General features: G+C 33.7%; 1 protein-coding gene across 1 annotated transcript in view; it reads right to left on the reverse strand.

Annotated features, from left to right (window-relative positions):
• DOK6 (docking protein 6) overlaps positions 1 to 23,193 on the reverse strand; it is a gene marked incomplete at its 3' end in the record, with an annotated part of 177,214 nt that overhangs the window by 75,968 nt on the left and 78,053 nt on the right. Inside the window, exon 2 of the mRNA XM_082755383.1 lies at positions 2,994 to 3,101. Within this exon, the coding sequence (XP_082611509.1) occupies positions 2,994 to 3,101 (108 nt within the window). The remainder of the gene's footprint in view (positions 1 to 2,993; positions 3,102 to 23,193) is intronic.

A 23,193-nucleotide genomic window follows, 5' to 3' on the forward strand; every position in this document is an offset into this window, starting at 1 on the left:
GAACCTTCATTTTACATGAACATTATTTACCTCATTAGTGAGAAAACGTGTGAGAAAACTGGAGATTTTACAAGAAATGGAAGAGTCCACATCAATTCCCATAACAGACTACCCTTAGTAATTCAGCTACATTGTTCTTAAGTTCCCTTTGGCCTCTTGTTCTCCATACTTCATTAGTGACCACACTGCCTACCTGGGGTTGAGTGCTTATGATCAAGTTTATCATTTGGATGTAGAACTTTTTTTTTTTTTTTTTTTCCAGACCTATTCTCCTGATGTACCCGGACCTGTACTTATAACCAGTTTTGACTCTCGTTACTATTTGTTCTTCAAGCTCTACTCTTTTCTTTCTAAATCTACTTTGATCTTTCTAATTCTGTTCCAACAATTAATTGGCCAACTTTATTATGCATTCTAGACTGTTTGGATACACTTTAGATTTTTTAGTTTGTTTTCTTATCTCTAATAACTTTTTCACAATGTTACTTAGCCATGCTGACTTCCTTTAAGCCTCCTGCAACCCTCTCCTAAGGGTTAACCCTAACAGGCTAAACCCTTAACAGTACCTTAACAGGTACTCTCTGATCAGCATGCTTCCAAAGCCTAAAAGAAGAATTTCACATTTCACATAATTCTACTTTCTACTAAAAAAAAAAAAAAAAAAAAAAAAAAAAAAGAGAGAGAGAGAGAAAGAGGGAGAGAGAGAGAAAGCTATTTCTATTGCTATTTCTTCCCTCTTTTAAGTTTGTAAAATTGTGGTGTCTTTTTTCATCCTTTTCTCATACTGTAAGAATGACTCCCAGGAACATTACTACCCCTGGGATGGATATGGAACTACTGCCACTTTATGTCCTCTTTGGAATAATGGGAGTAAACACAGCTGTTTTATACAACCTCTACAATGAATGTTCAAGGGAAAACAATACAGCTAGGCCTACTTACCTGAGCAAGAGTGTAATGATTTAAATTTACAGTAATGATAAGTTATAATTAGATGCCAGAAACTGGAATGAACAGATGAGGTCCCGTTTAAACTAATTCACTGTTACTGTCAGGAGGCGCTTGTCTTTAAGGACTAATGCTATTACTGGTATTTACAACAACTGAAAAATCACTAGGAAAAACAAAGCAATGCATTAGAGAATTTACAAAATAACAAATATATCCAGATAATGCCTGGATGCAAGAAAACAAGTAAACAAACAAAAAACAAAAAAAAAACGTCAATTTTCTACAGAGGTCAGCTTATCTCCACATTAATAAATATTTATTTAGGATATGTAAAACAGAAGATTTTAGATCCTAGCTTTGTACTACTAGGCCAATTTTTAAAATTTATTTATTTATTTTCCTACAGTGCTTTCTGTAATTTGCATTGCCCAGTCAGTACACAGGTCTATCACAGGTCTATGAGTGTAGGACACATGTAGCTATCTAGGTGAAGTACCTTTGTGTTTAAAACACAAATTTGACTTAAGTTGCATTTCAAGTTCAAATATCTGTGAAAAAGTGGAGATGCTTAAGACCTTGATGATTTACTTACTAGGAAAGTGTGTTCCTGGATACTTATTTGAATACTGATATATAAAAGGTATCAATTTTTCCCTTGTTTCCACTTGAAATGTAAAATTTCTTCTTGTAACCCTTTGCATGAGAAAGACAGAAAACATGCACAATTCAACCTCATGAGGCTATGTGCTATTCATAGACCTTCTCCCAGAGTAACTTACAGTGATCTGAAGGACACAATTTGCTAGAGAACCCCAGTAAGTTTTGGGCCACTTCTGTACCACCTCTTTCTTCTACTAGTTACAAAGAGATTAGATGGCAATAAAGATCTCTGTGTTGATGTAAATAATTCTAATATTCACATTAGGGGATAATGAGTCTTTCATCCTTTTGAGCATGTTTTCTCTTCATAAGAAGTCAGGTTTGCAACCTATATATTAATCTTCCTTAACAAAAACAACAACAAACAACAACAACAACAACAAACAAACGTCTTTCATTTCTTCAATATAAAATATTTTTTTTCATTGTTAGACATCAGAGTTACCTTTCTTCAGCTCTGCATACCAGATACCCTGTTTTCAATATATTTAAAAAAAAAAAAGATAAAGAAATGGAATTTCAAAACACAGGCTAACATTTTTCACTGGATAACAATAAACATTACTGAACTATTTAAAAATATAACAAAGCAATAAGAAGCTCTAGGAAAAAAAAAAAAAGAGAAAGAGAGAGAGAATTGGGATATTTATATTTGCTTTCATAATGACCTGCACTGTTCCCTCAATAGTAACACTCAAATAGCAAAAATTAGTATTCATAACTCATATACATCTCCATCACTTCTCCACTTAGCAGAATGGCAGTAATTGAGGAGAAAGGTCTCAAATTGTTATTATGAAATAATAGTAATGAAACAAAAATATTTTAAAAAGACATTGAGCCTGAGGATGAGATTCAGAGATCCTGTTTTCCAACGCAGACATGACAAACAAAGCAGGGAAAATCTCATTTAGTAAATCCTATACTCTTACACTTAAAAATCCTTGCTGTGCACAAAGCTTGTGAATTTTGAAGAGTTCTGGGGAAAAAAATACTTATTCTATGAGTGTTGCCGTTACAACTGAGGCATTCATCATCTTCAGAACTCAGTCAATACTTAATAAATAATGGTTAAAATTTGATTAAGCAGCCAATTTAACACATTTACAAAATACTGATATGTAATGAAAAAGAACCATGAATTTGTCACTTCACACACATTGGGGCTTTTGTGCTCATCAAGAAAAAATAACTGTAATATTTGACCTGTATTGCTGAGATATAGAGAAAGTTTACTGTGTTTTTAGTGTCAGGGTTAGGTTTTCAACCTGATTCCCAGTGTATTAGTTGCAAACTAGACATATCAAAAATACACTCTTCCCATGGAAGAGTGGTAGACAGCCAGTGCTTGAACTGCAGTTCACTAGAAAGGCATGATTTACCTTGTGAAAGTTCCTGAAATATGCTGCCTTCTCATCTGGAAACTTTTCTAGCCTCCTGGGCCCTTTACTGGAAGCCTTCTTGAAAACCAGCCAACATCGTCTGAAAATCTGGAAACAATATCAATGGATTATATTAGCTTTTCTTTAGAGGTAGAAGTTATCATAAATGCATTCAGTTATGTAATTCACTTAGTATGAAATTTTAAAGCCAACATATTTTATTTTAAATGGCTAGAAAACCCTGAAATATCAATTATTTCTACTCTAGTGATTCCAGTTCCTCAATTTATAGATATTGATTGTCAGTCTTTTATAGACTTTGTTGCTTCAGTTTCTCACACATGCCAAATTTGACAATTGCTGAGATGCAAGTAAATCCACGAACTTTGAACATGAAAAGAATTAAAAGTCTGTCATTAGGGAAAGTGCTTTCAGATATCACTCTATGCATTTGTAGCTTTCACATTTATATTCTATTTCTACAAGAGTATCAGAAACATTTATTGCAGCTTTTAACATAACACAGTAATCAGCAGCTACTATATCTTGTACACACAGAAGAAGAAACTCCAGGTAAAATAAGTGACCATTGCTGGGCGTCTATTTCTCTCACTTAATTCAATGACAAACTTTCTAAGGAAAAACTATGCAAATTATTACATTTTGGGAATGTAGTATGTAAGAAAAACATCCAAGAAGCACAAAACAAAACATTTCAGTGAAAACCACACAAAATTTTACTTAGAATGCATGTTTAAGACTATTTACCAAAGGTCTGATGATATTGCCATAACCAGAAGTTTAAAATCAATCAAATAAGAAAACATTTGCAGTTCAAAGAAAAGCTGGTTGAGGCTAATCTTCTGGTCTATTTGCATAAGTAAGGAATTATATATGGTTTTAAGATCTATGGGAGTAGTTTAGTTCATTTTCCTTTTCATTACTTGTACAGCTCTGTGAAAAATATCATATGGAATTTTATGTTATTATTTTACTAGTACATTTAGAATAAAACACAAAAAAATGTTAGCTAATGGTTCTCCCACCCATATATACAGAAGAGTCTTATTTCTTCAGAAATTCTACAGAATTTAATGACACAACAAAAGAACTGCAGTACTATTTAGTTTGGATGATCAGATCAAGCAAATCTAACATTAGAGAAAAAAATTTAAAAAATAATGAAATAGGGGCAAGGAGATCTAAACTGAGTTTTCTCATAGTGTGGTATTCTCTAAACTGAGTAAAAGCAGCAAATACAGTGTCACTAAAATAATTAAGCTTATTTAACTACATTTTGATAGAAGAATACTGACACTATCCTGTTGTCATTATTTCAAATGAATGTTATCAGGCAAAACAAGTATTTTCTTTTAAAAACCTACTAATTGGACTATAAGTACTTTTATCTTCATTTAAATATGAAGACATTTAATGAAAACTTCTGTAATTAGACTTTAAAAGTATACAAGTTTTTTTTTTGTTTGTTTGTTTTTTGTTTTTGTTTTGGTTTTGTTTTTGTTTTTTCTTCTAAGGTTGTAAAGTGGCAACTACTGTAGAGCTGTACTTTCTACCTTAGAAAATACTTCACCTAACCTGGGGGAAAAAAAGAGAATATCATTATCTCCTGAAAAAATGGCTTTGCACTGTGGGACATTATAAACCATATTTATTAGGTAGTGCTTTCTTCAAATAACCTCTTGGCAACACTGCAACTTATTTTACCAAAACTACAACATTTCTCCCACAGTTTTCTTCTGCTTAACCCATATTAATTCTTCACAGTGTTATGGTGCGAAAATCTCCACATTTGCAGGAGATGCAGAAGATTCACTTCTTTTTGAAGGGACTCCCTTTGACTCACTAGAAGCAATAGTGCCAACTGTCCTAAGAGGAAATATTTATTCATTTAATATAAGTGTTTCTTTTAATAATACTCCCAGCTCTTCTGGAAACCGTTCCTTTTTTAGGCTATGTGTATTTTCAGTTCGTCTCTTTTCCTCTGAGGATAGTATTTTCCGAAGTTCTTCATCAAGGTAAAAATCATTGCTTTCATTTCAAATCTTCTATTGATTTCCATTATCTGCCCTTAATAGTTTGCTGCCCTCACAGATATCTCTTTAGAAAAACAGATCAAGCCACAGGCCTCATCATCAGTGAAAGCAGGTTTTAGAACAGCCACAGAACCCTCATTTTACAGGTGACCTGAATTTTGGATAGATGGTGATAAGGTAACAGAAATTTTACATCAATTGACTGAGTTGTTTTATTATTTTTTAATTTATTATTATTTGTTCATTCTTTAAATTATTATTATTTGTTCATTTGTTCATTTTCTACACCACGGTTATATTTTATTTTAATTTAAAATATCAGTTAGATCCAGTACCTCAGAAGCATGCCTAGTAAATAGAAAGCTAGACATGCTAAGTGACAGAGTCAAATTTCTCCCCAGGAGGATGAGAGTATCTTCCAGATAAAAGGTCATCTAATGCATACTCCAAAGCAATTCATTCAGTGACAAATGAGCAGGGTCTCCTGATTGGCAATTTCAGTCTTTTTTTTTCCACTGGATATCAACCTGGTTGAGTGTGGAAGGGGTTCTGAGGGTCTGACAGCTAACTAACAGAATTCAAGAGGGAGGCTTTGACTACCACCACCCCCCTCCCACTCCCCCCGGCCCTTTATTAGAGGTGTCTTCACAGTATCCATTGACGAGGGCCAAATGTCAGTTATCTTAAGGGATGCTCCTCATTAGGCCTAATCCCAGAGCTGTGTTAAACACAAAAGCTTTGGCATATATATGGGCTGTGGGATGAATGACTTGCTTTTACAGCAGAACACTTTGAACTGCAAGAGGAAGGAACTCACATTTTACCTTTAGATTGCTACTGTTTTGGTTTATTGACAGCTGTTTTTTCCAGACCTCTAAGGAAAGGAAAGATCTGAAGAAAGCAACGGCTCACTCAGCACTGGAGTAGGTACACCAAGACACATTCTTGTATTTGATTTTTTTTAACCTACAATCACTTTTAAAACTGGTAAAAAGACTTACATATTTCCAGTGGATTTCAGCAGCATTTTATCCGATCACAACAGACAGTTTGTACCATAGTGCTTGAAAATGCATTAGCATATGAATTTACCTATAAATATGAATAAATAGGTGCAGATGCGAGCACACAGCAAACAAACATTTGCCTTTCATAAGGCACCTCATTGTTATACAGAAACCTACTCAATTATTCACGAACTATGAGATGCTCTTTTATCCCTGGCCTAGTTTAAGATGCCATTGGCTGTAATCAAAACTTCTGAAAGACTTCTGAAGTCCTCAGATAATTGGGGTAGTCATTGTGAAGGAATTCAGCATCAGCCCTTTAACAACAGAGAAAATGATAACCACTTGCAGGTTTTGTCTCTATAATATTTAGTACTTCCTGTGAGATTTAAGTATCTGTTTCTGACACATGCATAGTTGAAGAAATGCCAAATATTTGATCATTCAATCAGTTTTACAGCATTCTTGGATAGGCACCCAGAACAACAGAAGTAATTTAATAATTTTCTGTGAAGGGCAAACAACAGTTTAATGACATCCTTTTTTTTTTTTTTTTTTTTTTTTCCCAGAGAAATTCAGAAAGATAACATTAAATATGTGCTGTACTGGGGTTTCCTTTTTATTATAGTATCATTTAGAAGGACCCAAACTAGTTCAGTACAAGTCCTGAGGAGGACTGTAACAAAACTACCTGCTGAGTCCACGCCAGAGCAGAGTCTCTTCAAACAGAAATATTATTTCCCCTCTGTTTTGCAAGATGCCCATTGGGCAGTAAAAACACTCCTCTCAACCCCATTATCTGTACTTCCACATCAGTAAGCAATGGCAGTAATTCAGCACACTTGTGGTCAGGTGAGAGCTGGTTCAGCAGCCACTTGCTATAGCACATAAAGACAATTTTCATGATGATGCAGAGGGCGAACAGCCTCTCTTGCTGAAGATGGCTCTGCATAGCCTTGTCCTGCAGCAAAGAAAAAGGAGTCCAGACCTGGAACAAAATAACCTTATCTCCCCAGAATGGTTCCTAAAATCTTTCTAGTCAAAAATTCAACTTCCATTACTACTTCATTTAATCTTTAGATATCCCCTTTTTATATTTTACTTAAAACACTGCTATAGACCAATTTATGATGAAAATCTCTCCTTAACCTCTCCTTGCCTTTTCTTCTGCTTAATTCACCTTACTTTTTCAGTGATGTTTTTATTTTTTTAATATTATTGACTAATATATGCAAAAGTCTGTCCTCTGAATAGATAACTATTCTTCATATCCGTACCACACAGTTCTGTTTTATTATTGTTGTGGATATTCATAATAAATCTATTAAAAGACACATTACAGCATTTACACATTGATTTACACATTACACATTGACTAAACTAGTTTTTTAGAAAAAAGTTGGTTTTTTTTTTTCCTTTTCCTAAAATAACTTAAAAGAATTAGCTTGCTCTGGGAATCTTACATAGGAGTTTCCATTTTCCAGAGACTTCTAAAGACTTTTAATACTCATTTACAAAGATGCAATGCCTGTCTTTATCCACAGCTGTAACTAATTGAGCTTTGCCAGTCATCACTGATATTTAGAGAAGGGATTTTTATTGACAAGTCTCTACATATTATTCCAGAAATTCCACCTAACACTCAAATAATACATGTAATAATAATTTGTTTTTCATTCATTTTAACGTTTAAGTTATCATCCCCGCCCACCAAAAAAAAGTATAGATCTGTAATCAGATCACTTAAGATTTCTTAAAGGGATACATTCCTCTGAAATCTCCATCCCTCTATCCAACAGTACAAATGGCAATAATTTCCTCTACTATATTGGAAAACTACCTGTTTTTCTGTCATGTTTCTGACATGTTTCTGTCAGTAGAAACATGACAGCTGTAGAAACATTTGTCTCTTGAGAGAAGCAGCAGGGAGCCAGCTCCTAGTTACTGACAGAAACCATCACTGACCAGGACAGGATCAAACAATCATTAATGGAGCTCTTTGCTAGAGAAACCCCAATGGTTCTCCCAGGAAGATACCTGTAGTAATGTTCAGTCTTGTGTTTACATCTCATTATTTACAAAATAGGCTGGCTGATTTATCCTTCCTTACTTTCCATGTGCAGAGGATACAGGACCTGTATCATTAGATGACACATCTCCAGTTAAAGCCCTAAAATATTAAAAGTTCAAATTGACTTTGTTAGTTTTCTACATTAAAAGTGGATGAAGTTTTTATGGGGTATGTAAGAGAAATACAATATGTCATGAGGTTAAAAAACAAAGACCACCACCAACAAAAGAAGTACCTTGACACTCAAATTAAAAAAAAAAAACAAAACGTAGCATCCATTGTAATGAAAATAAAAACAGTTGTCACAATAACGTCATATTTAACCATTGTTTTGACACCACCACTTGTTGATGTTGTTGTTTTGATTCTCCCGTGTATACTTTGGCAAAGGGAGAAGAGATGAGAGGTGACATTTCACTGCTTCAGCATGTTGCACATTTAAATAAACTTTAAAAGGTACTGATGAAGTTATTGTCTGTGAAAAGGCCCAAGAGGAAAATGAGAAGGCAAAAATTATTCATTCCTCAGCTAAAGAGCAAGTTATAAGATTTGAACTATTGCTGAATAAAGTCAACAGTTTAAAACAAAGTCAACATCAGAGTCCATCTACCTGAGTTACCAATACTTTGCATTAACAAGATAGAAGCAAGTACTCTTGTAACAACACATGCCATCACATCTGCCCTTTGGTTTCTGGGCACATTTGAAATGAAGGTGCCCCAGAAACATTGTTTCTCCTGTCTTGACCAGCACAGATCTTACTGCCTACTTTTCTGAATTACAGTTACCACAGCACTGAGCAGGTACCTTACGAATGGCAAACTTCAATCTGGATGACAAAGCCAACAAGGAGAAATATCCAGGCACAACACTGAGCTTCCAAATGGGCACAGAGCAGTAGGAATCAAGCATACTGCCCCATAATGCCATGCTAAGAAGTTGCCCATTTCTCCACAGACAAGCAGGGTTTCCCCATGGCCATCTGACACCCACCAATTTCTGCTCAAGCAGGAAGTAAGGCAAAAATAACCTACAGCCCTGATCAAATGTGTGAGTTTACTTGCTTCTGTCAATAGTTCTGGGATATGGGGCTGTTTGTTCGTTACAAGATACAAAAACCCTTGGGAACATTCTTTTTTTTTTTTTTTTTTTTTTTTTTTTCCTCTATTGATTTTAACTTTCCACTCTCTCGTCTATTTCAATATATTTTCTTCAAACATTGCCAAAGTGTCTATCACAAAACATTCACAATAGGAGCAAAACTGTTTAAACCGTAAAGCCAGGAGTCAAAAATCACAGATATATCCTAAAATGATCACTAGTAATGCCTGTAATAAGTAAATACTGTCTGAAGATGTGTTGTTGAAGGCTGTCAAATACAGAAAGATTCATCATTTTTTATATCCTTCTTCTTGCTCTTGAGCTTCATTTTATCATCCTAATTAGGAAGCAAAGATAAGCCTGCAGTTTAGAAACCTTGTAGTATGACATTCTACAAGGTTATAAAAGACTATTAGGTCTTGGATCATTTTGGTATCACAGTTCAAATCCTAAACATTTTAATAGCATATTTTTATTATTTGTATTTTCCAGATTGCAAAGTTAATGGCATTTAAAAACAGAAATAGAAGAAATATAGAAACATCTGCCACAAACTCAGATTAGATCAATCCTGGTGGGCTTGACTGCAGTCAGTGAGAATTATGATGGTTAGAGATGATTATGGACAATTCACCCAGTTAAAGTATATATATATGTCAATTCTCTATAACATACCATTATAGATTCATATACATGTTTATAATATACTATAATTTGTGGTTTTATAGTCACAGGCTATATATGTAATCCATAAGATTCATTTTACTATTAGAGAGTTCTGTGAAATCAAAGCATACCATAGTAATTTTTGAAATATTCATATAGTAACTAAAGTACTGTGTGCACAATCAGTTTAGCTGTGGGAGCTGAAGTATTTAAGTATTTTTTTTTTTTTTATATAATTTTTTCTCCTTGTGGGGGAAACAAGAGGGGGATACAAATCTGGAAAGAAAGACTTGCAAGTTTTATTCTTCTGAATAGTGATTTACTTTTTTTTTTTTTTATTTATTTTTTTAATCCATAGGTACCTACAGCTTAAAAACTTGGAAACTCGGCATCATTATTTTGTTTCAAAGCACCAGCAGGGCAGTTCAAGGATAGAAGGACAACAAAGAGTGCACTCAGATTTCATGGTGGTTTGTACCTGCACAGAATATATCACTTTTTATTTGAATCAATTATTTTAATAAAATCAGTTCCAGTAGCCACTTTTGGCTTTCTGCATTTCCAACTCAGTTTCAGCAAGACTAACGTCAGTGTCTCTTTTCAAGAAAAACTAATACTTCATGTTTGGCCTCATAAAGTAGATAAAAAACAAACTGTTTGCAACAGTTTTAGCAGGCATACAGCAGGAAAACCCTAGAACTTAGAATATTTTAAAGAAATGGTTATAGCCAAGAAATATGAGGCATTTCATTGAGCTTAAACAGAACATGCAGCAATTATCTATGAGCAATTGTGTGGCCAGAGTTTGCACCCAAATCCATATAAAAAACTTAGAGAGAAAACTGCAGTTTGATTACCCTCTAATACAGAATTTGAGTAATTTCTCAAACAGAACCAAGCTTGGGCCATTAGTTTATTTCAGTCACCAGACACTATTGTTGCTTTTTGATGGAAACATTGTTTTTTCACTGTTTTTTATACTGTTTTACTTTAATTAGTTAAAAACACACATAGTCCACTTGAATATGACAGACTGAAAATAATGCTTTGATATTCTGCAATGAAAAGTAGTATTTACAGAGGAGAAGTTACAACTTCTCTCTTTAGTTTTTAATCATATAGCTATATATTGAAGTAATGGAAATATCACTGGAGTAAAGGTTCTTAATTTTTAACTCTTCCATGTGTAAGTTTATTAAAGCTGAAACACAGTAACTTTTACACATATTTAGTAGAAACTCATAACTTTGTTCCCTCCCTCCCCCAAATAATAATAATAATAATAATAATAATAATAATAATAATAATAATAATAATAATAATAATAATAATAATAATAATAAAGGCACTTCCCACATCTGCAAGGGAATTTAACATTGAGAAACAGATAAAGCTGGAGTCTTTATAATACAAAAAAATCAGACCTTTACACACAACCTGAAATAACACACATTGAAAGGAGATATAAATCTACTCAGATGCTCAGCATTGTACTTTAGGAAGGTAGGGATTTGTGAAAACAAGTGTTACAAAATCAAAACCATGCAACAGAATACCTTAAAATGAAGCAGAGCTTCTGAACAGAACAGTTCAAACACCTATACTTAAGGACAAAAAATTCAAGTAATTTTTACAGCTTCAATTCAGAGGGTTGTAAGCTCAAATTCAGAGTCAAAAATTATTCTTTAGATTGACATCATCATCAGATAGCATTCTGTCACATCTACCTGCACTTCTCTTGACATTGCAGCATAGAAACCTCTCTCAGCAAAGCTATCACAGTCTTCAAGATGTATATTGTTTTGATTTATAAAATAGGTGAAAATAGTGTGCTTAGCATGAGATTTAATAAAGCTGATCACAGCACTAAGTCCAAAGCACTGTTCACAAAGATTAAAACTGTTGGATATAGATACTCTGAATACACTGAATATTTATATACATGCATAATATCTAACAGCAATTGATCCTAAGAGTAGAACAGGAAAGTTAAAGCATTTTACTTTTGGAGGTGTTTTGAAGTTTCAGCATGTGTCTATTAAATCCTGCAAAAATCAGCCACATTAATACTCGTGAAAGACAACTGTGATCTATAGGCGCTGGTATTAAGTGCTTGGTCACTGTTCCAAGAATTCTTGGAAGTGTATGCAACATATTTAAATACAGCAAGATTAAACAATATGCTAATGTAGAAGAAAAGCCCTTCAAACACCCTCTGATATACTGTATGGAAGAACAGCATATAAATTCTGAAAACTGCACTTATCCATGACATATGATTCAATAAACCTCTAAAGTAGGAGGTTGTATGAATCAATCATTTTCTAAAAATCAAATTTATCATTTTTTTTTTCCAATGGAGTTACACATAATGCTTTGACTCTCCTTTAAGCATTATGGCATCCACCAGATTTTACGGAGAAATTAATTTTATATAGAAAATAAGGTGCTCTGAAAAGTGAAGCCTACTGTAGGACTAAAGTAGTACCCTGAAAACAGCAATGATCAAGAGGATGTCTAATAACAGTGAAAATTTATTGATATCTGATCACCTGCACTACTGTGCCCTTAGCTTAAACTCTTCTGCCAAAGAATCACAGATTTAACAGATGCCAGCCCAAAGACCTTCATTACATCTTTTAACCTAACTGAAGGGGAGGAAAATTAACTAATATCTGTAAATAACTGGAAATAGTTAAAAGATTCAAATTTGCAAGAATCCTCTGCAGCAGTAGGAAAAAAGATATTCAAAAGAAGCTTGCTGTTGAATAGTTTGGTGAAACTTTTTTTTTTTTTTTTTGCATTATTCACAGAACTATCTGGAATCTGTAAAGTTGAAGCAAACAAACAAAAAATCTAATTTGCTCTAGATAAAAAATTAAGAGGAAGATGTATATAATAAATATTTCAAATACTTCACTCATTTGTATTAGTGGTATATTTTCTGCCATTTCTGCTACTTATTTTAAAGTATTTCCTGAAAATCTCTAAAAAATAATAATAAAAAAATACCAGTCTTCTATTGCAATGCATCAGTATTGCACAGGGAAGGAAAAAAAAAAAAAAAAAAAAAAAAAAAAAGGAGAGACTTGCCTAAGCAAGAAAAGGGTGAGAAAACAAATATTTACACAAAACTAAGAGGATTTGGAAGAAAAAGCTATAGCCGTTAGCTCATGTAACTACTAATATCAACTCTGTTCAGCTTTTGTTGCAACAGCACAAATTTTTAAGATAGCATTTACTCTAAGAAAACTAGAATGAATGATCTTCCCTAAGAACTCAAAAGCAGCTGGTGTGCTACATCCCCACCCAGCACATCCTCTGGGGATATGTGTTGGTACGTGGGTTGGAAATTTTGTTGCAACCCAAGGGAAATAATGCAGAGGAAAATCAGATGGTCTCCAAATCCAGGTTTCATAAGTACAAAAGACCACTCTGAATTCCCTGCTCTGTACCTGTGATAGATCTCAAAAAATGTCTGCCCTGGAAGTGTTTTAGAGATTCACCCAAAGTTTATCCAAGTAAATCCACAGAAGCCATGTCAATGCCAATATACTTTAACTCAAACCCAATACAGTAGTAAAACTTAAGTCATCTCAGATCAAATGAAAATTTCTTTGGTAAAGGAAAGGTGGTAACCAAATCAATTATATTATCTCAAGAAACAACCAATCAAACAAACAAACAAAAACTGTCATTGCTTCCACTGATTATCACCAGCTTTCTAGAGCCTGTAGGAGATAAGGCTATCCTTTTACAATCCCTCCCAGTGGGCAGAAGAAAGAGATTAGTCTGCTCAGCTGATGCTATTATTTTGATATTCTAAACAGATGCATACAAATAGAAAACATCTTGATTTTCTTTGCTCTGGAGACCATCTAGGGACAGGATTGGACAGCAGAAGAGAAAAAATACTGCAATATTTGTGATCAAATTAAGCAGACAACCTCTGATACGCTATATAGACAATACACTATCTAGCATCCTGGTTCAATATTAACTAGAATAAGTCTCTTTTCTCATTTGCAGTACTAAAAGCGCAACTGCAAAAAAGTGTTGTTGACATCCTGTGACTGCTGAGATAGTGTTGGTTACAAGTTCTGAAGCTGTAATACAAAGCTGAAGCTTTCTAATACAAAAGAGGAGGGAGAGAGACAAAAATACGCTTGTGTGCTCATTAGTATTACTTCTATATTAGTAGTAATTGGCGGTATTACCAGAAGCAAGATTTGGCTTTGCGGTATTAAATGATTAATCCTAATACTTTAGTTGTGAAGTTTCAGGTAGAGACTTAAAAAGTAGGAGACTTGTCACAGATACAGTTTTATATGACAGCCAATCAGTTAACTCACAAAATCAGAAAAAGTCAGCTTTCTTTTTAAGCAATCTTTCCATGCAAAAAGCCAGTAGAAAACTATAGTTACAAAATAAAATATGCAGATTGTATGGAAAATATCTCATAGGGTCAAAAAAGTAATTATTAATTATTTTTATCTAGCTTTATTAATAGCCACTCTGAATAAGAACATACTATGAATCATGAACTAAATTAAAGTTGTCAAATTCTGATGAATGCAGAGGCTGTCAGAGTGTGGACTAAGATTTTTGGGGGTGTTTTTTTTTTTTTTTTTTTTTTTTAATTTTGTATTAATGAAATAAGCAAAGTGTGATGAGCAACTCTTCATTATGCAGTATGAGTAATTCTTACCTTCTTCAAGGTAAGAGTTTGCATACATAGTACCAGTAGACTGGCTCACCACAGATACTATCTTACGTATCAAGAGTCAACGGAAAGCGTACTTTTTTGACCTATTTGTTTTGTAATGAAGTTATGGAGAAATTAACATTGCTTCCACTTCTGAAAATTCCCAAATGCTGTTCAAGACCTCAAAATCAAGGGAACCAAAGGAAGGAAAAAAATATCAATGTGGAATTACATAAATGAACACTCATAATCCCAGGTATCCTCAATGGTTCAGAGTTGTTGTTTAGAATTGCATACTTATGCACACCAGATAATATATAGTGACAGCAGTAGGTAGATTTCAGTCTCTGTATGCTAACTAATATATTTTCTGGTCATACAACAATAGATTTATTGATGTATTTCTAACATAAGTAGGTCTCTAAACTCCCAGTCATATTTCCAGTATCTTGGAAATCAACCCAAGCAACTCTTTTTATTAACAAGAAAAAAAAAAAAAAAAAGAAAAAAAAAAGAAAAAAAGGTATCCAGCACACAGACAGATCTAAGTGCAGCACTGCAGAGGAGCTATTGCTACACATATTACCTTAATATGTTTTAAAATCTCCATTAAGGTGACTCAATTTGCATATCAACTGAAATAGTTAGGTGAGAATTAGGCATAGATATATGAGAAAAAATGTGCAAGTCACTGAGCCCTGCCTCTTTGGTTGTAAAAATCCATTCAATATGTGGCCACCACTTTTTTAACTTCTTCTACACATCAACATATTTATATCCAAAAAGATATCTGAAGTCTGTCAGTTTTTCTTGTCCTTGTTGTACTGGCTTACCAGAACAGACTAATTCCGTTCCTGAGGAGTACAAGGAGAATGGTATCAGGCATTTCAAAGTCGTGTTTCTTTTTTTCATAGTTTTGGAAAGCTATTTTTTTGGAGGGGGAGGGGGGATTTAATTTATAAGCCTTGTCCAGCAGAAATTTTAATTTTTGCAGCTAACATTTTCATTAACGGATTTTTGCCTTTGAATCCAAATCATTTGGTTTAGTATATTTTCCTGTTGCCTTAGTACTTTTAACATGTATTATAATGAATCTATCAGCAGGAAAAACTGTTTAAGTGCAGACTCAGTAGTTGAATACAGAATTCACCAGTGAATTCACAGCATCAGTTCACAGCAAGATAGTCACTGTGACACTCATTAGCAGAGGATCCTGAACCATCTTACCTTTTGATGACAGAACCTTTTGTTCTACTTCTCTTCAGAAGGATCCTACTCTATTCTTTTTAGACAGAGCATAGTATGTAATTTCTCCTTCATCTCTTCTACCTTTCAAATTAATAAGCCACTACTTCCTATTGTTTTCCCTCAGGCCTTTTTAAGTCTGCCTGCTGGTCTTTAAACATCTTTCAATAATCACCTTAAATGAGTTCAGTCATGGTTTATGATGGATTTACACTTTTAGACTTTATAAATGAATAAAAATATTACATAAATGGACCCGACCCATAATGGAACATCTATCAGATGTCTTTACAATGAAATATGTCATTGAACATTTCACAGAATTCTACATTTCTCTACTGTTACCTCTATTATTGCTGCTATTTCTACTGATGCATGTGACAAATTCCTTTTCTGCTGTTAACAGGCTTCATTCTTCTGTTATTAGCAGCACAGCAATTAAGGAATATTATTAGCTTTAGTAATTGTCTCATAAGGTAAGTTCCTGGAGATATATTAGAATGCTATATAATACATAGTCTGCTTATTTCCATCCTACATACATAGCTGAAATCTTCTATTTTTATAGGAGACATACCAAACAAAACATTCTACAACAATACTTGTTTGGATGCAAAGTCTTTTAAAATATTTTCCAGATATTTTAGATGCTCCTGTCCTTGTTTCTGAAGTCTGCAGAAACATCAATAAAAAGCAGTGGTTTCCAATGGCACAGACATTTTAAAGGTACAGGCAATGAAGATGAGGTCTTGGGGTTATTAATTTTTTTTTCTATCTTTTTCTATCTCTGTCTTTTAAGGAAGTAATAGCATAGTTGTTAACTACACAGTTTCTGAGTCTTATTTATATTCAACTTCTCCAGTCATCTCCTGCACATGGGGGTCTTGCAGTTGGTTATCTGCATCTTAAAACAGTGAAAGCAGTATTATCACTGACCACAGACAGAAACAGGAAGAGAAAAGTGGTACATTTCACCAAAATTAGTCAAGTTTTACTTCAAAATACCACCGTTAGGATGGGTGGTCAAAATTAGCCAGAACTGGTCTGTGTACATGAATATTTTCCCAATTTCTTCTCAGAATTTTCTTTTATGCCCATTGCTAATAAAAAATTATACTCAAAAAATAGTTAAAAAATAATAAAAACAAACAAACAAAAAATTAAGAATATAATATATTTACAAGCTATACCTACATAGATCAATAGTAGATCTTGTAGCTGATCTTGTGGACAAACTCTTTCTAGAAGCACGGAATCTAATAATTTCTTATTCTATGTCTTCCTTGTAAGAACCATTAGAATTGTTCTAACAGAATGTTTATAAAGTAGTCTGTGTATATCAAGTTTGTCTTTCAGTGCTCTTCATCATTCAGATATCATGAGAAGGCCACAATTTTCTGTCCTTAGTCAAGAAGTCTTCAAACAACCTCTGGTTGCATATAAAATCCCTGCACCCATAAAAAGAATTTCCTTTGGACTAATTCAAATGTTTCCAATTCCTTTGGATAATTATTGTTTTTTATCCAGACAAAACATCAGTAATTTTGGATTAGACCATGTTTTAGGCTTAGTCTTGGAGTCTTAGTGTTTATTTAAAATGGGATTACTTTAAAAGCAAGTTTAAAAGTGTTTCCTTGCCTTATTCCCCTGCTGTATCTACAAATACAAAGGAACCATCTAATTTAGTATAGGAAATAATAAGTTTTTGATTTTTTTTTTTCAGGAAAAGGAAGACAAGCCTAATTTAATTGTTGAATTATTGAATTAGCATAAAGGTCCCTGAGGTATTTATATATATATATGTATATATCTATATACATATATATTTATATATATATGTATATATGTATATATTTATATATATATATGTATATATATGTATATATATAAATACCTCAGGGACCTTTATGCTAATTCAATAATTCAACAATACAACATATACTTAATACCTTTAAGGTCATGAGTTCTGTGTCATCAGAGTTGTCAAGGTTCTTTGTAACAATACAACACTTTTCCAGAGATGCAAGTCACTTATGCAACTGAGTGTTTGTACTACATATACACCCACAAATAAATGGCTCAATATGTAAATACAACTTTACTCAGACACTTTATTGTGAGAAATGTACACTATCAAAATGAAGGCACAGAAGATATCAAAGTTTAACTAATTTATAGATACTAAAATTGGAAAATTCATTAGCACAGAAGATGTAAACAAAGTGTATGTTCTTCAAATAACAATAATAACGATAATAAAGCACTTGCAAGGTTTGCTGACTGAAATCCTTCATTTTTAAGGCAGCACTTTTTCAGATATTACCACTGGTGATTAAAATTTCTTAGAACTGTCATGAAGATGGTGTGCATCATATAAGAGTGCTTAAATTAAGAAATCTATTTTAGTATCCCTTTCATTACTGCTGCAAAGAATTCTTATAAATTGTGAACAGCAAAAGTTTGATATGATGGCTGAGATTATTTTTAAATCACATAATAACAGTCAATAGTCCCACTCAGGGTTGATGGACTAGCTAACCTCAATGATCTTGTGAACATGTGAATTAATGACTAAAGGCAATTTCAAATGCTTACATTTTCTTTAAGAGACAAATTCAGGTACATTTCTCTCTGAAGAGAGTTTCTGAGAAAAAATGACTTAGAGAGGTATTTTTCTACAGACACTTTTTTTTTTTTTTTTTTTTTTTTTTAATTCTATTTAAGTGAGGTTGAGCAGAATTGGTCCACAGGGCCTACGAGAGGTTTTGCCACTTGTAGACAGGGTTTGACAGGGCTGTCAAGCAAAGGCAATGGCTGGAAGGTTTCCTATCATGTTCTAGTTCTGCAAATGTTGAAAGAATTAATACAGTTTGCTTCTCCCAAGCCAACCTTTGTCTCTCTTTCCATTTCCCCTCCCCTCATTCTTCCTGCTGCTGTATTCTTGTCAGCAGCAAAAATGTCACCTTTTGGGAAAACTTACAGTGATGGCTCTTTCCCCACTTTAGATTGCAAAAATAGCTGAAATTCAACTTTCTCCTTTCCAAATAAAGGTCTTCCCAAAAAGGGTTGTCAATAGAAATTTTTAAGAAGTCAATGAACTAAAATACGGGTCTTTTAGCAATGGTTGTGGCCCACTGTGTATCTGTAAAATTTGATTACGGTGTCTGCAGATTAAGGTTTAGCTATTTCTAAGAAAAAAAAAAAGAAAAAAAAAGTAAAAAGTTTAGTGTTGCTAGAGTATAAGAGTAAAGATATGCATTTTTTTTCCTAAATTCATCATGCTCTATGCCTCTGAATTCCATAATTCTGACCTCCTCTCTTCAGTCTAAACATAGCACAGTTCAAAACATGCACACAGATGTCAGACTCTGAACAAAAGCTGAATAGAAAATAGATTTCAAGCTTTCAAATGTTAGTTTCCATTGTTTTGAAAGTATGAAGGGAAAGAAGTAACTCCATGTCTGGGATCAGAGTTCTATCTGCTATTACAAAAATGTGTGCTTTTACTTAACATCATACAATGCACTCACTGTTGACAAGTTTTCAAAGTTTTGACCACATCGTCTAGATACTTATACCACAATACTTCTGGGATAGTTCAAAACTTGTATTTTTTACTCCCAGTCTACGATAACTCACACCCTGCACATGCTAAATACAATGATTTTGTTACATTTTATAGAAGAAATAGTATAGGCACCATATGGATTTTTAAATTAAGGTGCTTATTTCCACAAAGGCACTTTTCTCTCCTTTTCTGTGTCATGTTTTAAGAGAAGCACTGCACAAATCAGCATTTACAGGCCTGCTGTTGTTGTAGTAGTGCTTTGGATGAAAACATCCATCATGAATCACAGAACCATAGAATTAGGGTTGGAAAAGACGTCCAAGATCATCTGGTCCAACCATCACCCTACTACCACTGTCACCCAATAAACCACGTCTCTAAGCACCTAACTTAGTCTAGAAAGGCCAGAGGCTCAAACCAACTGTATTCTTTAGATTTCATCAAGGCACTTAACAACTTGCAAACTAGAAGTTAAAATTTCATTGATATTTAAATATACATGTATCACCTTTATATTTCTGACATTCTTGTACTACCGCAGGAGCACTCCCGTGTCACAACATCGAGACTGGTGTGACTCCACAGATGCAAATTATTGCTTGAAGAGAAGAGAGTGTGCTTCCAAGCATTCCAGAAAACTCATTTCCTGCATGTCACCTTCAATTAATGATAGCTGAATGAATAAGACAAAAACTTATGTGTGAAGAAGACACACAGGATGAATAAATAAATTTGATTCATTCATTTTTCATCTAAACAACTGCAAATACCACTGAAGACAAGCATAGCAAGTTATCCAAGTTATTGACAGGTTGTAAGACACATCTGAAGTGACAAAAATTTAAAATGAAACAGAACACATTTCTCATTTCCAACTCCTGGTAGCAGATTCCTTTAAGAAAAAATGACAGTGGTAAATATATAAATAAAAAGAGATTGCCTACCCTTCTTTTTATCTTACCTTACTTCTGTTTTCTTGCTCATATATAATTATTTCCGCTGCCCCCCAAGGAAGCACATTTCCAAGACTAAACAGAACTAAGACAAACAAATTTGATTTCTGAAAATTAAAATGGAATCAGCACTAAGTTTTTATCTTGTCTCACTGAAGAGTTATTTTTCATATAGAATGAAATAATTAACATTAGCTCTCAAGAGAAGACTCTCAGATGATCAGAGTCTTCCCAGAGCACAGGGAATTATGCCAGTGGAAATGGCAGCTTATGCCTCAGTGATTTGAAAGCTTCAGTTGTCTTGTTTATGAGATCAATTTGTGCAGGAATTTCACCTCTGAACCTCTTGCATATATTCAAGCAATAGTGACTAAAATATGGAAGAGAAAGAGAGGCCAAAGAAAGTACAGTCATGACCTTGTGACATGGTCAGCTACGCACTCTACTTGGAGGCAGTCACATCTGGCCTTGTGGCTGAAAGCCTGGATGACTGTCTGCAAAACCAAACCAAACCAAACCAAACAAAAAAAAAAAACAAACAAACAGCTACCTCAGGAACAACCAATGCTTCATCATTATCATTCAGGACATCTCATAGGAAAGTTATGACTCAGACACACATTTTGTCTTAGATGCATCTCCCATGACTACAGTGGAGAACCCCTAAAAATCACTCATCTCAAACCTGAATAATCCTGTTCAGACCCACAGGAAAGATATTTTACAGCAAAACAAGCAGCGTAACAGTCTCAGAAATGAGCATTTTCATCTTGTATTGTTTTACAATGTTGTCTATCCCCTTCCCTGCAATATCTGTCCTTCCAAACCAAGCAAAATAAATGTCTGACAGAATCCCTTCTTCTGCACGCATGCAGACGGATACCCAATTAGAAACTTCAAAGCAAATAATTGCTGGTACATCCTTCCTCCACTTTGCTAATTTCTTGAAATGACTGAGAACTGGCCGTAAGGCTTACTGGAAAACAATTATACTCTTTCACATAAACAGAAAAGGTAGGATAACAAGGTATTGACATAAACTCGGCCATAATTTGACATCCCTGTTAGGCATCCTAATTTCTAGGTTGAATGAGTCTTTTCTTGGATAGTTTTGAATCAAGCACAGACCCTGAACCTCTCAAAGTTCAAACAGATGCTTGACATGTCAGCTATATTTAAAAAAAAAACAAACCAAAACTCATTATTAAAGTCAAGGTTTGGCACTATATTTTTTCCCTACTACTGCAGCCTAGAGATTTCTCCTTCACTTATTTCTTTATACTGGATCTGGAAATGAAGAACAAGTAAGAACTGGTGGCATCTCAGTAATTTCCATAGCAACACACCAATTTACCAGGCATCACTATGACTCTACTGTCACTGAAAGCTGAAAGAAAAGCAAGACAGAGGAAGTCTTTTTCAAAAATTCAAACACATGGCTAATTTCAAGTAGACCAAATTTTAACTTCAGTTAGAATACTGGTACAAATATTAAAAAAAATAATAATAAAATAAATCATTCTTAACATGGAGTTTATTTCCTGTAGACCTTAAACAGTGAATGGATGACTACTTTAAAATAGCCACTAGATTTAATCATTAATTTCATTCTGTATATTATTTGCATTACAGTAAAGATAACTTAAATGAGGGGTGACATCTTCATGTTTTACTGCAGTAGTACTCCATATACCCATTCGAGGATAGAAGAATGCAAAACATATTAGGTTTTAAATATGAATTTAATTTAAAATTTCCTTGCCTACTTTTGACATTCATTATTTACTAAACAATACTAATAGAAATTTGATATTAAGAACAGCATAAGTTTCATTATCAATTAACAAACAGAAAAGCTTTGGAAGAAAGTTACCTATTTATTAAGTGATTTGTAATCACTAAAGATACCAGTAAAAATAAAACAAACAAACAAAAACAAATACCGCAAGAACTAAACTCAAATGATTTTTATTTATTTATATATTTTTTAATAAAGCCCAGGAAATTATAGTACTCAGGTGAAATCTTAAAGCTAATCAAAAATTAATTCATTTGAATACAAATTGTTATGCCTCCTATAATCCAAACTGATTAATCATCATGCTCCTATCAGAGCATTCAAAATATATTATATTTTGATAAATTGATTACAAAAAAAAGGAGTCATAATAATGAAAAAAATGCAGAAAAAAAAATAAAAACACATTGAACACTTGCTCTGTCTTCCATAGGGTCTCTGCCTTTTAAGGAGTGCTTGAGTGATGAATCAAACCTCCTTATTTTCCTTCTTTCCAACTCACACCATTATAATTCCAGCCTACCCATGTATTGACCCATCAAAAAACACGATCTTTTTCCCCAAGTACTTTTCAGGGATGCACAACAACAAAAGAAATTGTTAATAACTTTTTACAAGAACCAAATGCTTCCAGAGTCACTTAGCCACAGGTACCTCAGTGAGATCATCTTAGACAACCATCCCACAGCTGGAAGATTTAACACACGTGTGTGACTTGAGGAAGTTGCTGCACTAAAATAATGGGTCTATAAGCAGATGAGGATAGTTTTGTCAGTCAGGAGTGGGGTAAAGAACAATATGAATGGCCTTTCTGTGTTACAAATCACAGAAACCCCTGTTTGATGCTTTGTTACATGATGCCTGGTACCTTAAAGGGAAATGGCTAGCTGCAGGGAGACAGAACTGGTATGATGACTGAAAATATTTTGCGATGAAGGAAGGTAATGATTTGCAATCTGTGTTTTACATGACATTGAGAGAACCTCAATACAAAATGTAAGTGAAGTCAAACTTTAAATTGTTCTTAACATA

The sequence above is a fragment of the Aythya marila genome (assembly GCF_965140915.1).
Source record: "Aythya marila genome assembly, chromosome: 2".
Lineage (NCBI taxonomy): Eukaryota > Metazoa > Chordata > Aves > Anseriformes > Anatidae > Aythya > Aythya marila.